General features: G+C 44.1%; 1 protein-coding gene across 8 annotated transcripts in view; it reads left to right on the plus strand.

Annotated features, from left to right (window-relative positions):
* The window catches only part of NCOR1 (nuclear receptor corepressor 1), a 179,773-nt gene that overhangs the window by 155,558 nt on the left and 7,325 nt on the right, over positions 1 to 16,890 (plus strand). For 5 of the 8 annotated variants that reach the window (XM_044283752.1, XM_044283754.1, XM_044283756.1 and 2 more), the window contains 14 exons: positions 3,330 to 3,554; positions 3,797 to 4,006; positions 4,101 to 4,250; positions 4,320 to 4,541; positions 6,740 to 6,902; positions 7,089 to 7,564; positions 7,783 to 7,908; positions 7,998 to 8,131; positions 10,091 to 10,308; positions 10,538 to 10,672; positions 11,142 to 11,284; positions 12,989 to 13,042; positions 13,539 to 13,742; positions 14,111 to 14,293. In XM_044283752.1, coding sequence (XP_044139687.1) covers positions 3,330 to 3,554; positions 3,797 to 4,006; positions 4,101 to 4,250; positions 4,320 to 4,541; positions 6,740 to 6,902; positions 7,089 to 7,564; positions 7,783 to 7,908; positions 7,998 to 8,131; positions 10,091 to 10,308; positions 10,538 to 10,672; positions 11,142 to 11,284; positions 12,989 to 13,042; positions 13,539 to 13,742; positions 14,111 to 14,293 — 2,643 coding nt within the window. The remainder of the gene's footprint in view (positions 1 to 3,329; positions 3,555 to 3,796; positions 4,007 to 4,100; positions 4,251 to 4,319; positions 4,542 to 6,739; positions 6,903 to 7,088; positions 7,565 to 7,782; positions 7,909 to 7,997; positions 8,132 to 10,090; positions 10,309 to 10,537; positions 10,673 to 11,141; positions 11,285 to 12,988; positions 13,043 to 13,538; positions 13,743 to 14,110; positions 14,294 to 16,890) is intronic. The other 3 variants (XM_044283753.1, XM_044283755.1, XM_044283757.1) reach the window with 2 other exon arrangements.

Here is a 16,890-nt window from a genome sequence, read left to right on the forward strand (position 1 = left end):
ATTTTGGTTATAATGTCATTAGATAATATCGTATACGTATGAAAATGCACAACAAGCTTGACTACTCCTTCGGAGTTTGGGACTCATTCCACTAGAGTTGTGGCAGCCTCTTGGGCGGATGCTTCTCTGGCCCAGATATGCAGAGCTGCTACTTGGAGCTCTCCCTATACCTTTTTTAGACATTACAGACTGCATCTTGACGAAGATGCAGCCTTTGGGAGAAAAGTGCTACAAACTGTAGTCCGTCCGTCCCCCCTAAATTCTTTCTTATAGTTTACTCTTACCGGTAATTGTGCGTTTGTATGTGTATTTCTGCATAGCAATGTGCACCTGCATACAGGGTTGTGCTGACTGAACCCCCCACATTTTGTTATTTGTAGTATATATTGGAGGCGTGGCGATCTCCATGCAGTCATGCACACCTGACCAGTTAGTCTGCCCTGGAGGCTAGTTTTAAAGTCGGTATAAAACCGAGTCTGCTTTCATAGCACCTACCAGTAGCCATTTGGCTCCAGGAGAGGTATATAGTGGGCTTAGCATGCATATTGGTACTTGCATCCCTGGATCCGATGGAAGCTGTTATGGCACCGGACGGGGTTAAAAGCAGAGTGTGCCTGGCGTGCATGCTGTACCTGCGCTCCCTGGACTTTGTGTGGCTGACATTGCCCATAACAGGTAGGAACTAGTGTTAGGGACCACTCATAGAGGTGACCTTGACGTGGTGAGTGGCTTATTACGCTTTGGCCAAAATGTACACTAATGCCTCATTCAACATCCAGCATAGAGGCAGGGCAGAGTGCTGGTTGCAGAGTGCGATTGCATTTGTGTTTTTGCGTTTGTATGTGTATCTTACCGGTAATTGTTTTTCTTGAAACCCATGACTGCACCCCAAAAAATTTCACTCCCAAAAAAGTCTCTATGGTGGTGGAGCCCGCAGTGTTGGATACCAGTCTGTAGCATCCCCAATTCATCCAGAATAAATAAAAAAATAAAACTGTAGCACTCACCGGTCGTCAATTCATGCTGGTTTATTTGACAAAAGTTTCAACCTCTGTCTTTCTCAAGCAAACAAATGTGTGTGTATACACGAATACATATACCATCCTAAATGGTCACATGGACATTATGCAAATTGACCACATGATCACCATGCAAATGGTCACATGCTCAATACGATCACATGACCACTATGCAAATCCATGATCAATCATTACCCTTTAACCTATACATCAGGTGATACACAGTGCACATATCCCAGTTTATCAGTGGTAATTGAATATACATAATCTAAACTTATATGATGCTCCTCTGGACATAATTATAAATGTACATAATATAAACGTGCAGGCATGATGCTCCTGTGGACATATTCTCTCAAGCAATCGCTTCACTAAATGGCAGACAGTGTGCTCAATAGTACAGAGTGCACATGTATTGGAATACTGCAGACTCAGCGCGTCACTGCGCCTGCGCAATAGTTCATTCGGCCCTTCTTGTCTTCCGAGTGTGATATCAAAGGAGCGCTAGTGCACATGTACCATCAGCGCAATACATTAACGCATCAGTGCTAAATTCTCCCACTTAGTGGGTCAGATATAACAATATATAAATCTGCAGTAAACCCTCTGTAGAATTTTCATAGGCTCCCAGACGGATAGATAGGATTAACCATTATCAAAAGGAGGACACCCTTCAGGATATTGTACGATACAGTAATTAAAGGGTTATCGGGGTTCAAAGCTGAACCCGGACATCCCTCCATTTTCACCCCGGCAGCCCCCTGACAGGAGCATTGGAGCAGTTCATGATCCGATGCTCTCCTTTTGCCCTGCGCTAAATCGCGCAGGGCAAAGGCATTTTTGGGAGATCCGGTGACGTACCGGGCTCTCCATGGGGCTGCCAGGAACCCCGGTGACGTCACCGGCACTGATGGGCAGGATTTAGTGCTGCCCTAGCCAGTAAAACGGCTAGGGCAGAGCTAAAGGCTGCCCTTTAGAGCCGGTGACGTCACCAAACACTGCCGGGCGGAAGTTTCCGCCCGGCAGTGTGTTATTAAAAACAAAAGAGCCCATGCCCTGCCCGATCTAGCGCAGGGCAAGGGAGCGCATCAGAGAATGAGATGCTCCGATGCTGGGCTCAGGGGGGGCTGCCCGGGTGAAAATAAAGGTATATCCAGGGTTCAGCTCTGAACCCGGACAACCCCTTTAAGATCAGTTATAGATTGAGGGGGATCAAAGTCATAGTATAAAGACTATATACTCCTGAGACCCAGATCTATAGGCATCGTTCACACATGACTGAGATGGGGGCATATCTCCCACTTTGTCTGAATTAGACAGCTGGGGACATTTCTTCGCCAATCTATGTGCACACCCCAAAAAAAGGGGCGTGACCCTAAGTTTGAGGGGAACACTGCCACTAATTAGGTGTACACTCACACATTCAGTGGAAACATCATCCCACTCCTGTGGGGAAACGCTTACCATATCTTGAATGTTGATACTGGACTGAAATCCATGATCAGGTGATTGGTACAGCCTAGTGTCTGTGGAGAGGTTATAGCCGATTGGCGGAGCCAAATTTTTCATATCTAGTGTCACCTTCTAGTGGTAGCTGGGTGTATACCCATGGTGTTGTCCCCCAATGAATTGAACAAGAAAGGAATTTTATGGTGAGTACAAAAATCTAATTATTAAAGAGCACCTGATATACTGCCTGATAGGGTGATCCTGCTGATTAAACTTATTCCCGTATTGCGAAAATCGGTTGAAGTGTTCCTGAGAGACTACTTTTATCCTGCACTGAACCCCTGTATAAAGATTAAAGGGGTGGTCCAGTTAACATACATATCGTTACATAAAATAGCAAGTTACAGAACTTCCTAATATTTTTTTAATATCCAAGATGCCCTGAAGATATCTGGTCCAAAACCTGCATCTCTGGGCTTTTCTCAACACAGGGCAGTGTTTTCTGTGCCTGCATCTCATCAGTGCTGTGTGTGAAGGGGATGGGTGACTGGCTCATTTCTTTAGCTAATCCAGCACCCTTTTGTCTATGCATTGGCCATGATGAAGGAAGCTGGCTTAGCTACCCGTATAACTTTCACAGAGCAATGATGACGTACCTCCACATGAAACGTTCTGTGTGGAGCTGAAGCCAGTGTAGGTGCTAGGACTGGAGCGCACATTAATCAGATTAGGCCACAGGATAATTGGAGTATATTTGTAAATTCTAAAACTTACTTACAGAAATGCAGGGACACCAATTATGGGGAATAAATATAATAATAAAGGTGTTCACTATTCATTCTGTTCTTCATGTGTTTTCAGGTGGACTTACTCCAGGGAAGTCTTCCAGTCATGAGAGAAAAAGCACATTGACCCCTACACAGAGAGAAAACATTGTTGTGAAGTCTCCAGTCCCTGGTTTAGACCCATCTGCTGCTCACAGTCCCTTTGACCCTCACTTACGTGGTCCTGCCCCTGGTGAAGTCTACAGAACTCATCTGCCTCCTCATCTTGATCCCATCCAGTTCCACCGAGCTTTGGATCCTGGTATGTAATCAGCAGTGGAGTGTCTGTAAAGCTCAATATTTTTAACGTGGACTTTTGGGGGTTGTACAAATTGTCCACTCACATTCAACTCGTGCATCTCATCCAGCCACTGCTATATGGCATTGATGAAGTTATTAAAAAATTAATGCCTACAGAAATCCCACATATTATTATAGCACTCATGAGTGCTTTTAATGTCAAAATTTTTTAATCCAGTACTTTTGCCATATTTCTCTTCACAGCTGCTGCAGCATACTTATTTCAGAGACAGTTGTCTCCAACCCCTGGCTATCCAAGTCAGTACCAGCTCTATGCAATGGAGAACACGCGGCAGACAATCTTAAATGACTACATTACTTCTCAGCAGATGCAAGTTAATTTAAGACCCGATGTTAGTCGAGGGCTTTCTCCAAGAGAGCAAGGGTTAGCTATTCCGTATCCAGGAGCACGTGGTAAGTCCGCTATTGCATTGCTTGGCATGTTATTCCCTCCATTCCTATGTTTTTTCTATAATTTCTTACTCACTTGTGATTACTCTTCCAACAGGAATTATAGACTTAACCAATATGCCACCTACTATCCTGGTGCCTCATCCAGGAGGAACTAGCACACCACCAATGGACAGAATTACCTACATACCAGGGACACAACTAGCTTTTCCTCCAAGGGCATATAACCCAGCTTCCATGTCTCCAGGTTTGTCAACTATTTCTGCAGTAGTCTGTTCACTTAGTCCCAGTTCATTTTCTAGTTTATAATTATTAGTATTTTATTATTTCCCAGGACATCCTTCGCCTTTAGCAGCTGCATCCTCAGCCAATGCTGAGCGTGAGAGGGAACGTGAAAGAGAGCGTGAGCGAGAAAAAGAGCAGCGTGATAGGGAACGAGAAAGAGAGAGAGACCGGGAAAGGGAGCGTGAAAGAATGGCCGTCGCCGCTGCTGCAGCGGCAGCAGCTTCTGCTCAAAGTGAACACTACCTGCGGCCTAGTAAGTAATAGGACCTGTTACAGGATTGATTTTACAACTGAGCATGTTGATTGTAATATGATACCCAATCAATTTTCCATGTTTAAAGTCACAATTTAAACTGTCACTATTGTGGCAGGAAAATGTGGGTTAGCTGTAGTTAACTGTGCCTATTAAAACTAAACTATGCTGCTGCTCTGAATACATTTACACTTGGGCAGGCGCTGTACATTATACAGTGAAAGAAGCACTACCACAAAAAAATGTATTCTCTGACCTATTAGAAAGTTATATGATATAAACTGTTGTAAAGGTAATCTTCTTACTTTTGACTGTATTTGTGTGTTATAACCCCCTTTCTGATGCTCAGCTGTGTCATTTGACTAGTACTCTGATATACCACTGACAGAGACCATGAAGTCAATTACTTCTCTATTAATTCCTATGAGACTGACATTGAGGCTCCCATAGGAATACAGAGAGGAACTGGCTTCCTGTCCACACATAAGATGTTGTGTTATTTGGAAAGTCTGGGTGCTGGTCACATGACACATCTGAGGATCAGAAGGGAGGGGATAACTCACAAATACAGACACTGCTAAGAAGATTACATTTAGTACAGTTTACATCATGTACTTTTTTAACATGCCAGATAATAACAATTTGTGGGAGTGCTTGTTTAACTAAAATATACTGCACTAGGAAGCACCTCCTGTATTGTTCTTTGTGTTTTGTAGGGAAGGAGAAGGGCTTGTATTTTATTAGGCTCAAACTATTTTAGTTTTTATAGTTCCTATTCTGAGGAGGAGCCCCCAGATCAGGTCTCATTGTATTAAAGGTAGTGTTCCAGTGCAATGTATATTGGCAGCAGTGAGTACAGAACTGCTTAAAAACAGTTAGGCCTTTTGCACACGACCGTATGCCCTCTGAGACATACGGTCCGTGAGCGGGCCATATGTCCCGGAGCGGCATTGTTTGTGCGCACAGGAGCACACAGCATCATAGATTACAATGATGCTGTGCACGTCGGACCACCCGCTTGGCTATTGTCCTGCACTCATATGACCTTTCTAGTGCGGGACAATAGCCCCGCTGGCGGCCCAACGTGCACACAATCAATGCCGCTCCGGGACTTATGGTCCGCTCACGGCCCGTAAGTCTCGGAGGGCATATGCAAAAGGCCTTAATGATACTCCCCTCCACCAATCCACCGCTGCCATTTCGACACTGCTTGAATGCCCTTTGCTTCCTATTGACGTCTTGACGTGTGGGTCCCCATTGCAGCCAGTGATTGGCTGTGCAGGTATTTCCTGCATGTCGAGATCAGAGCAGGAAGTAGAGATTTCATTGCAAAAAGATTTTAAAACCACTTAGAGTGTGATGAAGTGCCTTTTTCTAAGTGAGTGCAAGCAGAAGGCTACATGCACACGACCGTGCTGTTTTTTGCGGTCCGCAAACCGCGGATCCGCAAAAAAACGGAAGCCGCCCGTGTGCCTTCCGCAATTTACGGAACGGGCGGCCCATTGTAGACATGCATATTCTTGTCCGCAAAACAGACAAGAATAGGACATGTTATTTTTATTTTTTTTGCGGGAACACTGAACGGTGCAACAGATGCGGACAGCACACAGACTGCTGTCCGCATCTTTTGCGGCCCAACTGAAGTGAATGGGTCCGCATCCGAGCCTCAAACGGCGGCTAGGATGCGGACCAAAACAACGGTCGTGTGCAAGAGGTCTATGGCATAGTTGAGGTTTACAGCTGGGGAGAATAATTATTCCATGCATGATGAATTAGTGTGGGTGCCTCTCAGTGAAGAGTGTGAGGTTTTTGTGCTGGTGATGGTGATGGCATATAGCATTGACACACCTCTTATATTTGTAATAGTAACGTTGCAGTTACTAATAGTCAAGCAATTTGTATGCACAGAGGGGTCCGATATGCGGATTAGCTTTCCTGAAAGAGGAAGAAAACCCTTTAGTGGAACATATCAGAGGTAGCTACCATATAAGTCAATGTCTGACAGTGACTGGTGACAGATTTCTGACTGGGAGCTGCGCCCAGTAGCTAAGTGTTGCCTACGCTCTTGTTTGAAGAGAGTGATCCCAATAGGTAGGTCTTGAGTACTTTTTAGAGACAAAAAGGTGACTGGTGTAAGCCAACAATATGCTTAATTTTCTTCTGTGTATATCTAAGTAAGGAATTATTCTCTTCTGCAGTCACAGAGCAGCCTGGAAGGCCAAGTAGTCATGGTTATGTTCGTTCCCCCTCACCATCAGTCCGTTCCCAGGAGAACTTGATACAACAAAGACCAAGTATATTACATGGAGCTAATGGGAAAAGTGTCATTACGCCCTTAGACCCCTCTCAGCTAAGAATAATGTAAGTATTTCTCTGTAGCTTAAAAAAAAATCCTAATTTGTGTTCATAGGGCTTTGAGTTTATATGTCTATCACAAATCCTTGTAGGCATTTGAGAACCAAATTTCAGGGTAGGGCACAGTGTCAAAAATTCACTTTAAATTGCTGTTCAGGGTGTCCTCACTTGTATTTCCCTATATTCCACCAGGCCTCTCAATCCCGGAGGTCCCTCTATCTCCCAGGGAATTCCTGCCACCCGATACAGCACCGCCGCTGATGCATTAGCCGCCCTGGTAGATGCTGCAGCCTCTGCACCACAGATGGAGGTTAGCAAGCCAAAGGAAAGCAAGCATGAATCTTCCCGATCAGAGGAAAACATAGCTAGACGCACAGCACTAGAGCAACAGCAGATTGAGTCAGAGCGTAGACTGGTACAGAGTCCCTACACATCGTCAAGTTTCTCAAGTAGCAAATCCCAGAGCCAGCAAGCTCCAGCTGTATATTCTGAAGCGGGAAAAGATAAGGCCGCACACACCAAATCACGGTATGTGGAGGAGTTACGAACGCGAGGAAAGACCACAATCACCGCAGCCAACTTTATTGACGTCATCATAACGCAGCAGATTGCCTCTGACAAAGATGGCCGTGAGCGGAGTTCACAGAGCTCAGATTCCTCCAGTAGCAGTAAGTGTATAATTTTTTTTATTTTTTCTCTTAAACATATATATATATATATATATATATATATATATATATATATATATATATATATATATATAAAAATATATAATTATTATTTTTAATTCATTATTGTTAACTTTAGTAGAAAAACTGCAATACTGCATTATATGAATAATGTACACAGAGTGAGTGACGAGATCTTGAATGCCTGTGACTTTCAGTGTCTTCCCATCGCTATGAACCTCCCAGGGACACGATTGAAGTTATAAGCCCAGCGAGTTCCCCAGTACAGGTGCAGGAAAAAGAAACATACCCCCAGGAAGTCGCAAAAACAAGCCAAGCGGAAAGTAAGTATCCAGTGCTTTTCTAGATAGAACATTATAAGAATGCACAAACTTCTAAAAATTTGACAATGTTTTTTTTCTGCCTGATTCAGCTGAAAGTAGCCGACAGTACGAAGGACAAGCAAATCGGTACAGACAACAACAGGAATCTCCCTCTCCCCAGCAACAAGTGCCCACGCACGTGCCCCAAACCCATCGGCTGATCACCCTAGCCGATCATATATGTGTAAGTTTTGTTAATTAAAATTTTGCATTCATTTGAAATGGACAAATAAACTGTTTGTTACAGTTTGATTATGTTGAAAAGCAGATATCACAATTATTTAGATTCAAACGTTATTCCCTTCTCTGCCATTCATGGCCAAAAATGGAATAACCTAACTAAGCATCGGTCGGGACTAGGCGGTGTTACGGAGGTGGACAAGCGAACTGCACTCCGTGATTCCCACAGCAGTGGATGGCAGTTACGCAGACAGTGCACCACAGTGAGATACACTGTACCTCCCAAGTTAGGCTACTTTCACACTAGCGTTCGGCTGTCCGCTTGTGAGCTCCGTTTGAAGGGGCTCACAAGCGGACCCGAACGCTTCCGTCCAGCCCTAATGCATTCTGAGTGGACGCGGATCCGCTCAGAATGCATCAGTCTGGCAGCGTTCAGCCTCCGCTCCGCTCAGCAGGCGGACACCTGAACGCTGCTTGCAGCGTTCGGGTGTCCGCCTGGCCGTGCGGAGGCGTGCGGATCCGTCCAGACTTACAATGTAAGTCAATGGGGACGGATCCGTTTGAAGATGACACACTATGGCTCAATCTTCAAACGGATCCGTCCACCATTGACTTTCAATGTAAAAGTCTGGACGGATCCGCTCAGGCTACTTTCACACTTAGTAAAGATGAGCAGGCACACTCAATTTGGGTACAAGTAAATAATTTATTAGTAGGTAAATAGTAGGTAGTTTGTTTTAAAATATGCTTAAGGGTATGGTTTTTTCATGTGATAGTGGGGACCACCTACTTGATAGTGAGTATTTTGTATATAAAGGAATAGTAAGTATTTTGTATAAACAAGAAGTAACAAGTAGCAGAAGCAGGTAAAAAATCAAGTAAAAAAATCAGGTAAAAATCCGGAATAAAATGCAGTCTGTAAAGGCTTTAAAAAATATGTGCAGTCTGTAAAAACTTTCATAAAAATAATTGGCCACTATTTAGCAGAAAAAACATCAATGAAATAGATAGATGGAATTGATGAAGGTTTTTTTCAATGATGAGACGGTCCTTTGTGGAGGAAAAAATGTAATATAAAAACAATTCTGAGCAGAGAGTGATTTATGCCTAATCCAGGATAGGTATTGTGATGTTGCAATATATTTCACATGGAGTAGTAGGCATAAATGTAACTTTGTACTCTTATAGGCAGTCTGATAGGTTGTAAGATTTATGTGCCAAGCTGTGGAGTGAAGCGGAGCTCTGTGCCTGAGTGCGGCGTCCCGCACTGTCTCTGGCTTCAGAGTTCACTTACCCCTCCCAGCGCTCGTTGTATTGCGTCCTCCGGCAATGGTCAGCAGTTCCTGGAAAGCTGTGGAGGCGATGGCGTCCCTCGTGTTGCCTAGGACGCTGGGGGCGTGGTTCGCGCGTCTGGATGAATGACGTCAGCGGACTTGTGATCGCGATCCTATTCAGAGTGTGTTCTCCGTGCCTGCTTTGTTTCAGGGTTGATGCAGTAATCCTCGGCTGCTTAAACGCGTTTCGGGACGCAGTCCCTTCATCAGTACTTTCACACTTAGAAAATTTTATACAATATAATGCAGACGGATCCGTTCTGAACGCAGCCACCGTCTGCATTATATGAGCGGATCCGCTCTGAACGCTAGTGTGAAAGTAGCCTTATGAGAAACAGCTTCGCTAACTGTGCTATGCGGTTTGCGTAGCTCTCATTCACTGCTTATGGAAGTTGCAGAAACAGTACAGTGAAACTGTCTCAAATTTTCTGTAACTAAGGCCACCCCAACCCCTCTCCCTGGTGCCTATTTAGGGTATTCCAATCTCAAGCATGAAAGCCTGAGATCGGAATAACCCTTTGATTAATTTCAATAATTTTTCTTATTAAAATCTTAGCTTTTAGGGAACATTCGTTAAATAATGTGTCCTGTTAACAAGTTTCTAAACTTATATATATATTTTTTTTTAGCACATTATAACGCAAGACTTTGCTAGGAACCAACCTACCAGCCAGGCGTCTCAGCAGCCCCCTACATCTACATTCCAGAGCACTGCCCCATCATCTGCACCTGTCCGATCGAAGTCCTCCAACAGGTTCAGCCCTGAGTCCCAGGCACAGCCTGTGCACCACCAGCGGCCTTCTTCTAGGGTTTCTCCTGAAAACATGCCTGACAAGCCCAGAGGACGGTAAGGAGATGCATGGGGATTTTTTTTTTTTATCTTTAAATAGAAGTGCAGATTTAGTGGAATGTATACATGATGAGCAAAAACTAAGTTGGATAACTTGCTCCAAGCTAAAACATAAAAAGATCAACAATGTGAATTTAGCAGGTTACACTAAGGAGTAGGTTTTTGTAGGAAAAGATGCATTTACTTTGTTTGATCTGCAACATCCGGTGCTGTATGTTTACAACAGGCCTGGAAAGTCTCCAGACAGAGGGCACATCAGTGAGCCATATGAGCCTATATCGCCTCCACAGGCCCCTATTATGCATGCAAAGCAGGACAACATGATGCTGCTACCACAGAGACCAGATCCTGCTGAACAAAGGTATTAGTAATGAGCCATCTTTTGCAAAAAGCAACAACTGGAAAGTCTGACTTTTAGGGCAAGTTCAGACGTTCCACACAGCAAATTTACAACAAATTACACATGCATGCTCATTCTGTTGCGGGAGTGCCATGGATATAATGGCATGCCTATTTTGCTGGGAAATTGTTAATAGATGTGCAGCTAGATCCAAGGAAAAATATTTCTGGACTTAAAGGAGTTATCCAACTCTTTGTATCCTCTGGATAGGTCATCAGTGTCTGATCGGTGGGGGTCTGACACCTTGGACCCCCTGGGATTAGTAGTTTGAGAAGACCCCGTCGCTGCTGCGAGTTCAGTGCATATTTTATAAATAGATATTTAGATCAGTTGATATATAAATCGCCTTTTAGTTGTCTACATCAACCGTCCCCCCCCAGCTCCGAAAAATATTCATTCCTTTTGTTATGTCTTCTCACATTTTTCTTAGGAATGACTCCCGTTCACCAGGAAATATGAATTATCTCCCTTCCTTCTTTACCAAGTTGGAAAATACGTCTCCTATGGTGATGTTCAAGAAACAGGAGATTTCTCGTAAGTTAAACTCTTCTGGTGGCGGTGACTCTGACATGGGTAAGTGGGACCAAACTCTTCTTTCGTGATCTGTTTCTAACCTTAATTGCAGTGGTAACAATGAAACATAATGCATACAATGGCAATTAATTTAATAATTCTCCTCAATTCTGAACAGTCTTCATTTTCTACTAATGAAAAACCCTCTCATACTTCCACATTTAATGGTCTGTTGTGGTAATGTTGATCTTTATGCAGAATACCTAAAATCCTATAGAGATCTTACAATCCGTAGTGTGCCTCAGCTTTGTAGGTTGGCCGCTTCCAGTTTAGGAATTCATTTAGAAAATACGGACTGCGATAACCACCCAAAACTGCAGTGGAAACCAGTGTATGAAGAGGCCAGTATATGCACATATGGTCTAGGTTCCACTGGATTGTACTTCCTAAGAGCTTTCACTGTGTATAGTGTAAATGTAGCTTGATATTCTTGGCAGGTGGTTTCAACATAAACTAATATTTAAAATCATCCATTTGAATTTACTTGTGAATATACTGGATAATATCTGTATCTCAAATGCATTTGAAAAATTCATTTTGACAGATGGCATTCAGTTCTTTATGTATCAGTTGTTAAAGTGGCAGTCCCTAGTAATAAAGTTATCCCCCATCCACAGGATAGGGGATAACTAATCACTGAGGGTCTGACTGCTGGGGCCCCATTTGAACATGAGAACAGGGGTGTCTGATGGAGCAGTCGGCGAGCATGCACCCTTCCACTCCATTCATTTTCTATGGCCGTACAGGAAAATGTCTCTGGCAGTCCAATAGAGAATGAATGGGGTGGCAGGGTGCATGCTCAGGCTGCCACCCCTATCCAGATAGGGACATTGTACCTCCATTCTTGGGGTCGGCAGGGGGCCCAACAGTTGGACCCTCTACGATGAGATAGTTATCCCCTATCCTGTGGATAGGGCTAACTTTATTACTTGGCACAACCACATTAGGGTACTTTCACACTAGCGTTTTTCTTTTCCGGCATAGCGTTCCGTCACAGGGGCTCTATACCGGAAAATAACTGATCAGGCATATCGCCATGCATTCTGAATGAAGAGCAATCCGTTCAGGATGTCTTCAGTTCAGTCATTTTGACTGATGAGGCAAAAGATAAAACCGCAGCATGCTACGGTTTTATCTCCGGCGAAAAAAAACGGAAAACTTGCCTGAATGCTGGCATTTTTCCCCATAGGAATATATTAGTGCCAGATCCGACATTTAAAATACCAGAATGCCGGATCCGTCCTTCCGGTCTGCGCATGCGGAACTGCTTGCCGGATCACACTGCCGCAAGTGTGAAAGTAGCCTTAAATAGTTGTAAATCTGGCACATGGACTCCACAGTAATGCCACTTGCTAAATATCAGTACTGGCACATGGTAGTGCCCATACTCCCCTCATTAATGCTCACCCTACAGCATTGGGGACAGTCATATATTAGCCTTTGACAAGGTGCCCGTTTTTTACTCCCAGTAATTTGCAGACTTGGGTTTACTGGGTTGATGTATGCTATTTGAGCCCCAAATGAGTATAGAACAGGAGCTTTCATCGTGGTGTCCCTTCTCAACGTATTGCTAATTTTATATTAAGAAAGAGAATTTTACCTCCATTCGTCTTATTGTACTTCATATTTAATCCTTCTTTTTCTGTCTGCCTCAAGCAAGAATTGATAACGGTCACTAATGATAGCTGAATTTATCTGTTGCAGCCGCTGCTCAACCAGGAACCGAGATCTTTAACTTGCCAGCAGTCACTACCTCGGGTAAGGGCTTGGATCTGGTGTGGTGGATGTTCACCAGTTGTAGGGTTAGCTCAATGCTCATTATGTGCGTGTTAGTAATATAATATAATTGACTACAGCGCAGGGAGAATTGTTCCCAGACAACCATATGTGTTCTGTGGTCTGTAAATTGCGGATCAGTAAAACACGGATACCGGCCGTATGTGTTCCACATTTTGTGGCACGCACATGACCAGCTCTCTGTTAGAAATGCCTGTTCTTGGACAAGAATAGGACATGCTTTATCTTTTTTGCAACTGCAGCGGAATGGAAGTACAGATGTGGACAGCACAGAGTATGCTCTCCGCATCTTTTGCGGCCCCCTGTTGAAATGAATGGGTCTACATCTGTTCTGTAAAATTGCGGAACAAATGCAGAGGCATAAATACGGTCTTGTGAATGAGCCCTAACAGACAGGTAGTAAATCACTGGTTGGTTGCAGAGTGAAGGCACTGATGTACTTTTGTTCTTTTTGCAGGAGCCATCAGTTCTCGGGGTCATTCCTTTGGTGATCCTGCCAGTAATCTCGGTCTCGAGGACATTATTCGTAAAGCTTTAATGGGCAGTTTTGATGAGAAAGCTGATGACCACGGTGTCCTAATGGGCATGGCACAAGGCAACACTTCAGCTTCTTCAAACAGCGATTCCCGGAGAGAAGAAGCAAATCCGTCACCAAATTCAGGTTGGTATTAGAAATCGCCACAGGACCTTGTGTTCTTGTGAGAATGTAGCGGGTACGATAGAATACTCGATACAGGTTTACATTCAGACTTTTCCTTTCTTAATCCCTTCCATTAGTCTTGTGCGTTTGTAGCGATATAAAACCAAACATTGCCATTGGAACCTCACACATCTAGCACTATATAGCACCATGGAACCAAGGTGCTTCCCTTGCTGTTCCCCCGCAGGTAAAATATGGAGGTCATCATTCCATTCACTTTTTTGAAAGGGCCCACTATTCTGTGATTTGCAGGGTTGACCTGCACCAGTAACACACTCTTCCATCAGCCCTTTCAGACTACCTTATATACAAAGTTCTCCATGTTACAGGCGGAGGAATCATCAAGCAAAAACTGATAAGCAAATCTGGTAGCCGCAAAATGAAGTCACCCATTTCTGGCAGCCAGGCATGCTTGGGGGCTGAAAGGCCCTCTTCTGTCTCCTCCGTTCACTCAGAAGGAGACTACAGACAGGCCCCTGCATGGGCCTGGGAAGACCGACCTTCTTCCACAGGTGAGAGCAAGCACATGAGCTTTACGAGCCCATCATATACTGTGTACTAGTGAAATTTTAAGACGCTTGGGGCAACAATTTGCTTTCCATTATTGGACTGATTTAATAAAAATACTCTAGTTTTGCCATTTGTCATATTTAGAGTTGTTGCGATACCAAATTTTTTATTCGGTTTCAATACCATAAAAAAGTATTGCGATACTCGATGCCATTCAATACCATTAAACCATTAAAAAAAATGGCGAATCGCACAGTTTTTATTTATTTTTTCTGTTCCGGCGTTCACCGCATAAATTTTTTTAAATAGTTTGGACTTTTCGGAAGTGGCAATATGTGATATATTTATTTATTGTTTATACATTTTATATGTGAAATTGGGAAAGGGGGTGATTCATATTTAATATTTTGGTGGGTCTTTTAAACTTTTTTATTTATTAATTTTTTTACACTTTTTATTTAATAACTATTTCCCCCCTTAGGGGCTATAAACTTTTTTTTTTTTTTTTTCTTCATCCCTATTTACCCTGATAGAGCTCTATCAGGGTGAATAGGACTTCACACTGTCACTGCTGCTCTGTGCACACAGCATCAGGGATGTTACCATGGCAGCCAGGGCTCCGATCAGAAGCTGCCACTGCACCACCAATGAGGGGGAGGGGAGAGGACCCTGTGGCAACTGCCACCAATGATTTTGATGGTGGGGGGGGCGCACTGCGCCACCAATAATAATTACCTCTTAATACAGGAGGCGGGTACTGGCAGATAAGCGGCAGTTAACCCCTCAGGTGCCGCACCTGAGGAGTTAACTGCCGCTGATCGCAGCTCCCTGTCAGGGGCAGGGTGCCGGCAATGCGATTTCTGCTTCCGGCACCCGCCTCCTGTATTACGTGTTAGAATCTGGACCCATAAAGTAGTTTTTAAGTATTACACTACACAGAGCGGCGCCCAGCGATGTCCCAGCACTTACTATTATTCCTGGGCGCCGCTCCGTTCGCCCGCTGTGCCCCATTACGGTCTCCTCTCCGGCTCCATATGCTAATTACTATCGGAGCAATGGGCTGTCCAATCGCAGCGCAGGGAGAAGGAACGCCCACTAGAGAAGCCGATGTCTCCTCCCCATTGCTCGGATTGTAATTAGCATATGGAGCAGGAGAGGAGACCGTAATGGGGCACAGCGGGCGAACGGAGCGGCGCCCAGGAATAATAGTAAGTGCTGGGACATCTCTGAGCGCCGCTCTGTGTGGGAATAGTCCTATCATTGGTGGCGCAGTGCGCCCGCCCCTCCTCCGCCCCTCTCTCCGTTCATTGGTAGCAGCGGCACAGGGGGGAGGGAGAGACTGCTTCCTTCTCCCCTGTGCTGCTGAGGGAAAAAATGAAAATCCCGGTATTATATGGATACCGGGACAAAAGTATCGATTGGGTATCGAAATTTCGATACCCGCAACAACCTTAGTCATATTTAAGATTCATATTCTTATAGTAAAACAATGGCAATTACACAATAATAATCTTGAACTATAGCGCCAGCATATTGTGCAGCATTGTACAATCAGAGAGTACTAGTTATAAACAAAATCAGAGTGACATACATGGTAGCAGACTAATCCAGTATTAAAACTATAGTAGTGAGGACCCTGTTCGCAGGAGCATACAATCTGAGTTAATACAGGTGGGACAAGTGGTAGCACTGCTTGTTTTGTACAATGGTCCTTCAATCTTAAAAGGACCTGTCACCACTCCTGACATGCCTGTTTTAATAGCTACTTACATTCCCCTTTTTATAACAATTCTGGGACATCCATTCTTATGACTGTTGTGCCATTTCTTTATTTCTGCTAGAAGTTATGAATGAATTGCTAGCAGTCTGCAGTAAGGGTACAGATGGCTGGTAACCAGTTAGAGGTGTGTACCTGCACAGTCTCACTTTATCCAGTCAGTGCTTCCATTCTCAAACTGTGCAGGTGCACACCCCCAACTGCTTACCACCCCTCTGTACTCTTACTGCAGACTGCTGGCAATTCATTCATAACTTCTAGTAGAAATAATAAAGGAATGGAGCAACATGGAGTCCTAGGAAAATATGCTCTAGAATTGTTATAAGAGAGGGAATGCAAGTAGCTATAAAAACAGGCATGTCAGGAGCGGTGACAGGTCCTCTTTAACTAAATCAAGGAGTACATTTAAAGCTGCATGAGCCTTTATCTGGTGTCGGTAGTGCTTTTAAGTGCATGGGGTGTGGACGAAGTGATCAGGTTTAGAGGAATATTGTGGGGGGTGAATTGGAGAAGAGATGTGGTGATAGGCCACCTTTTAAAAATGTGTTTTAGGTAGCATCTAAAACTGTGGATGTTGGGAATCTATCTAATTGTTTAGGGTGGGGCATTCTAGAGAACTGAACGGAATGAGAGGTTCAGATTGTGTATGTAGATTGTAAGTAGGGGTGGGCGGTATAGGCGATATAAATTTGTGCCACGATATGGATTTTGTGCATATCGCCTATATCGCCGGACTGCGATATGACCACGGAGCGGCATCCGATCGGTTACCATGGCAGCCAGGACGCTACTGCCATGGTATGTCAGTGAGCAGTATTATAC

Source organism: Bufo gargarizans, chromosome 3 (assembly GCF_014858855.1).
Source record: "Bufo gargarizans isolate SCDJY-AF-19 chromosome 3, ASM1485885v1, whole genome shotgun sequence".
In the NCBI taxonomy this organism is placed as follows: domain Eukaryota; kingdom Metazoa; phylum Chordata; class Amphibia; order Anura; family Bufonidae; genus Bufo; species Bufo gargarizans.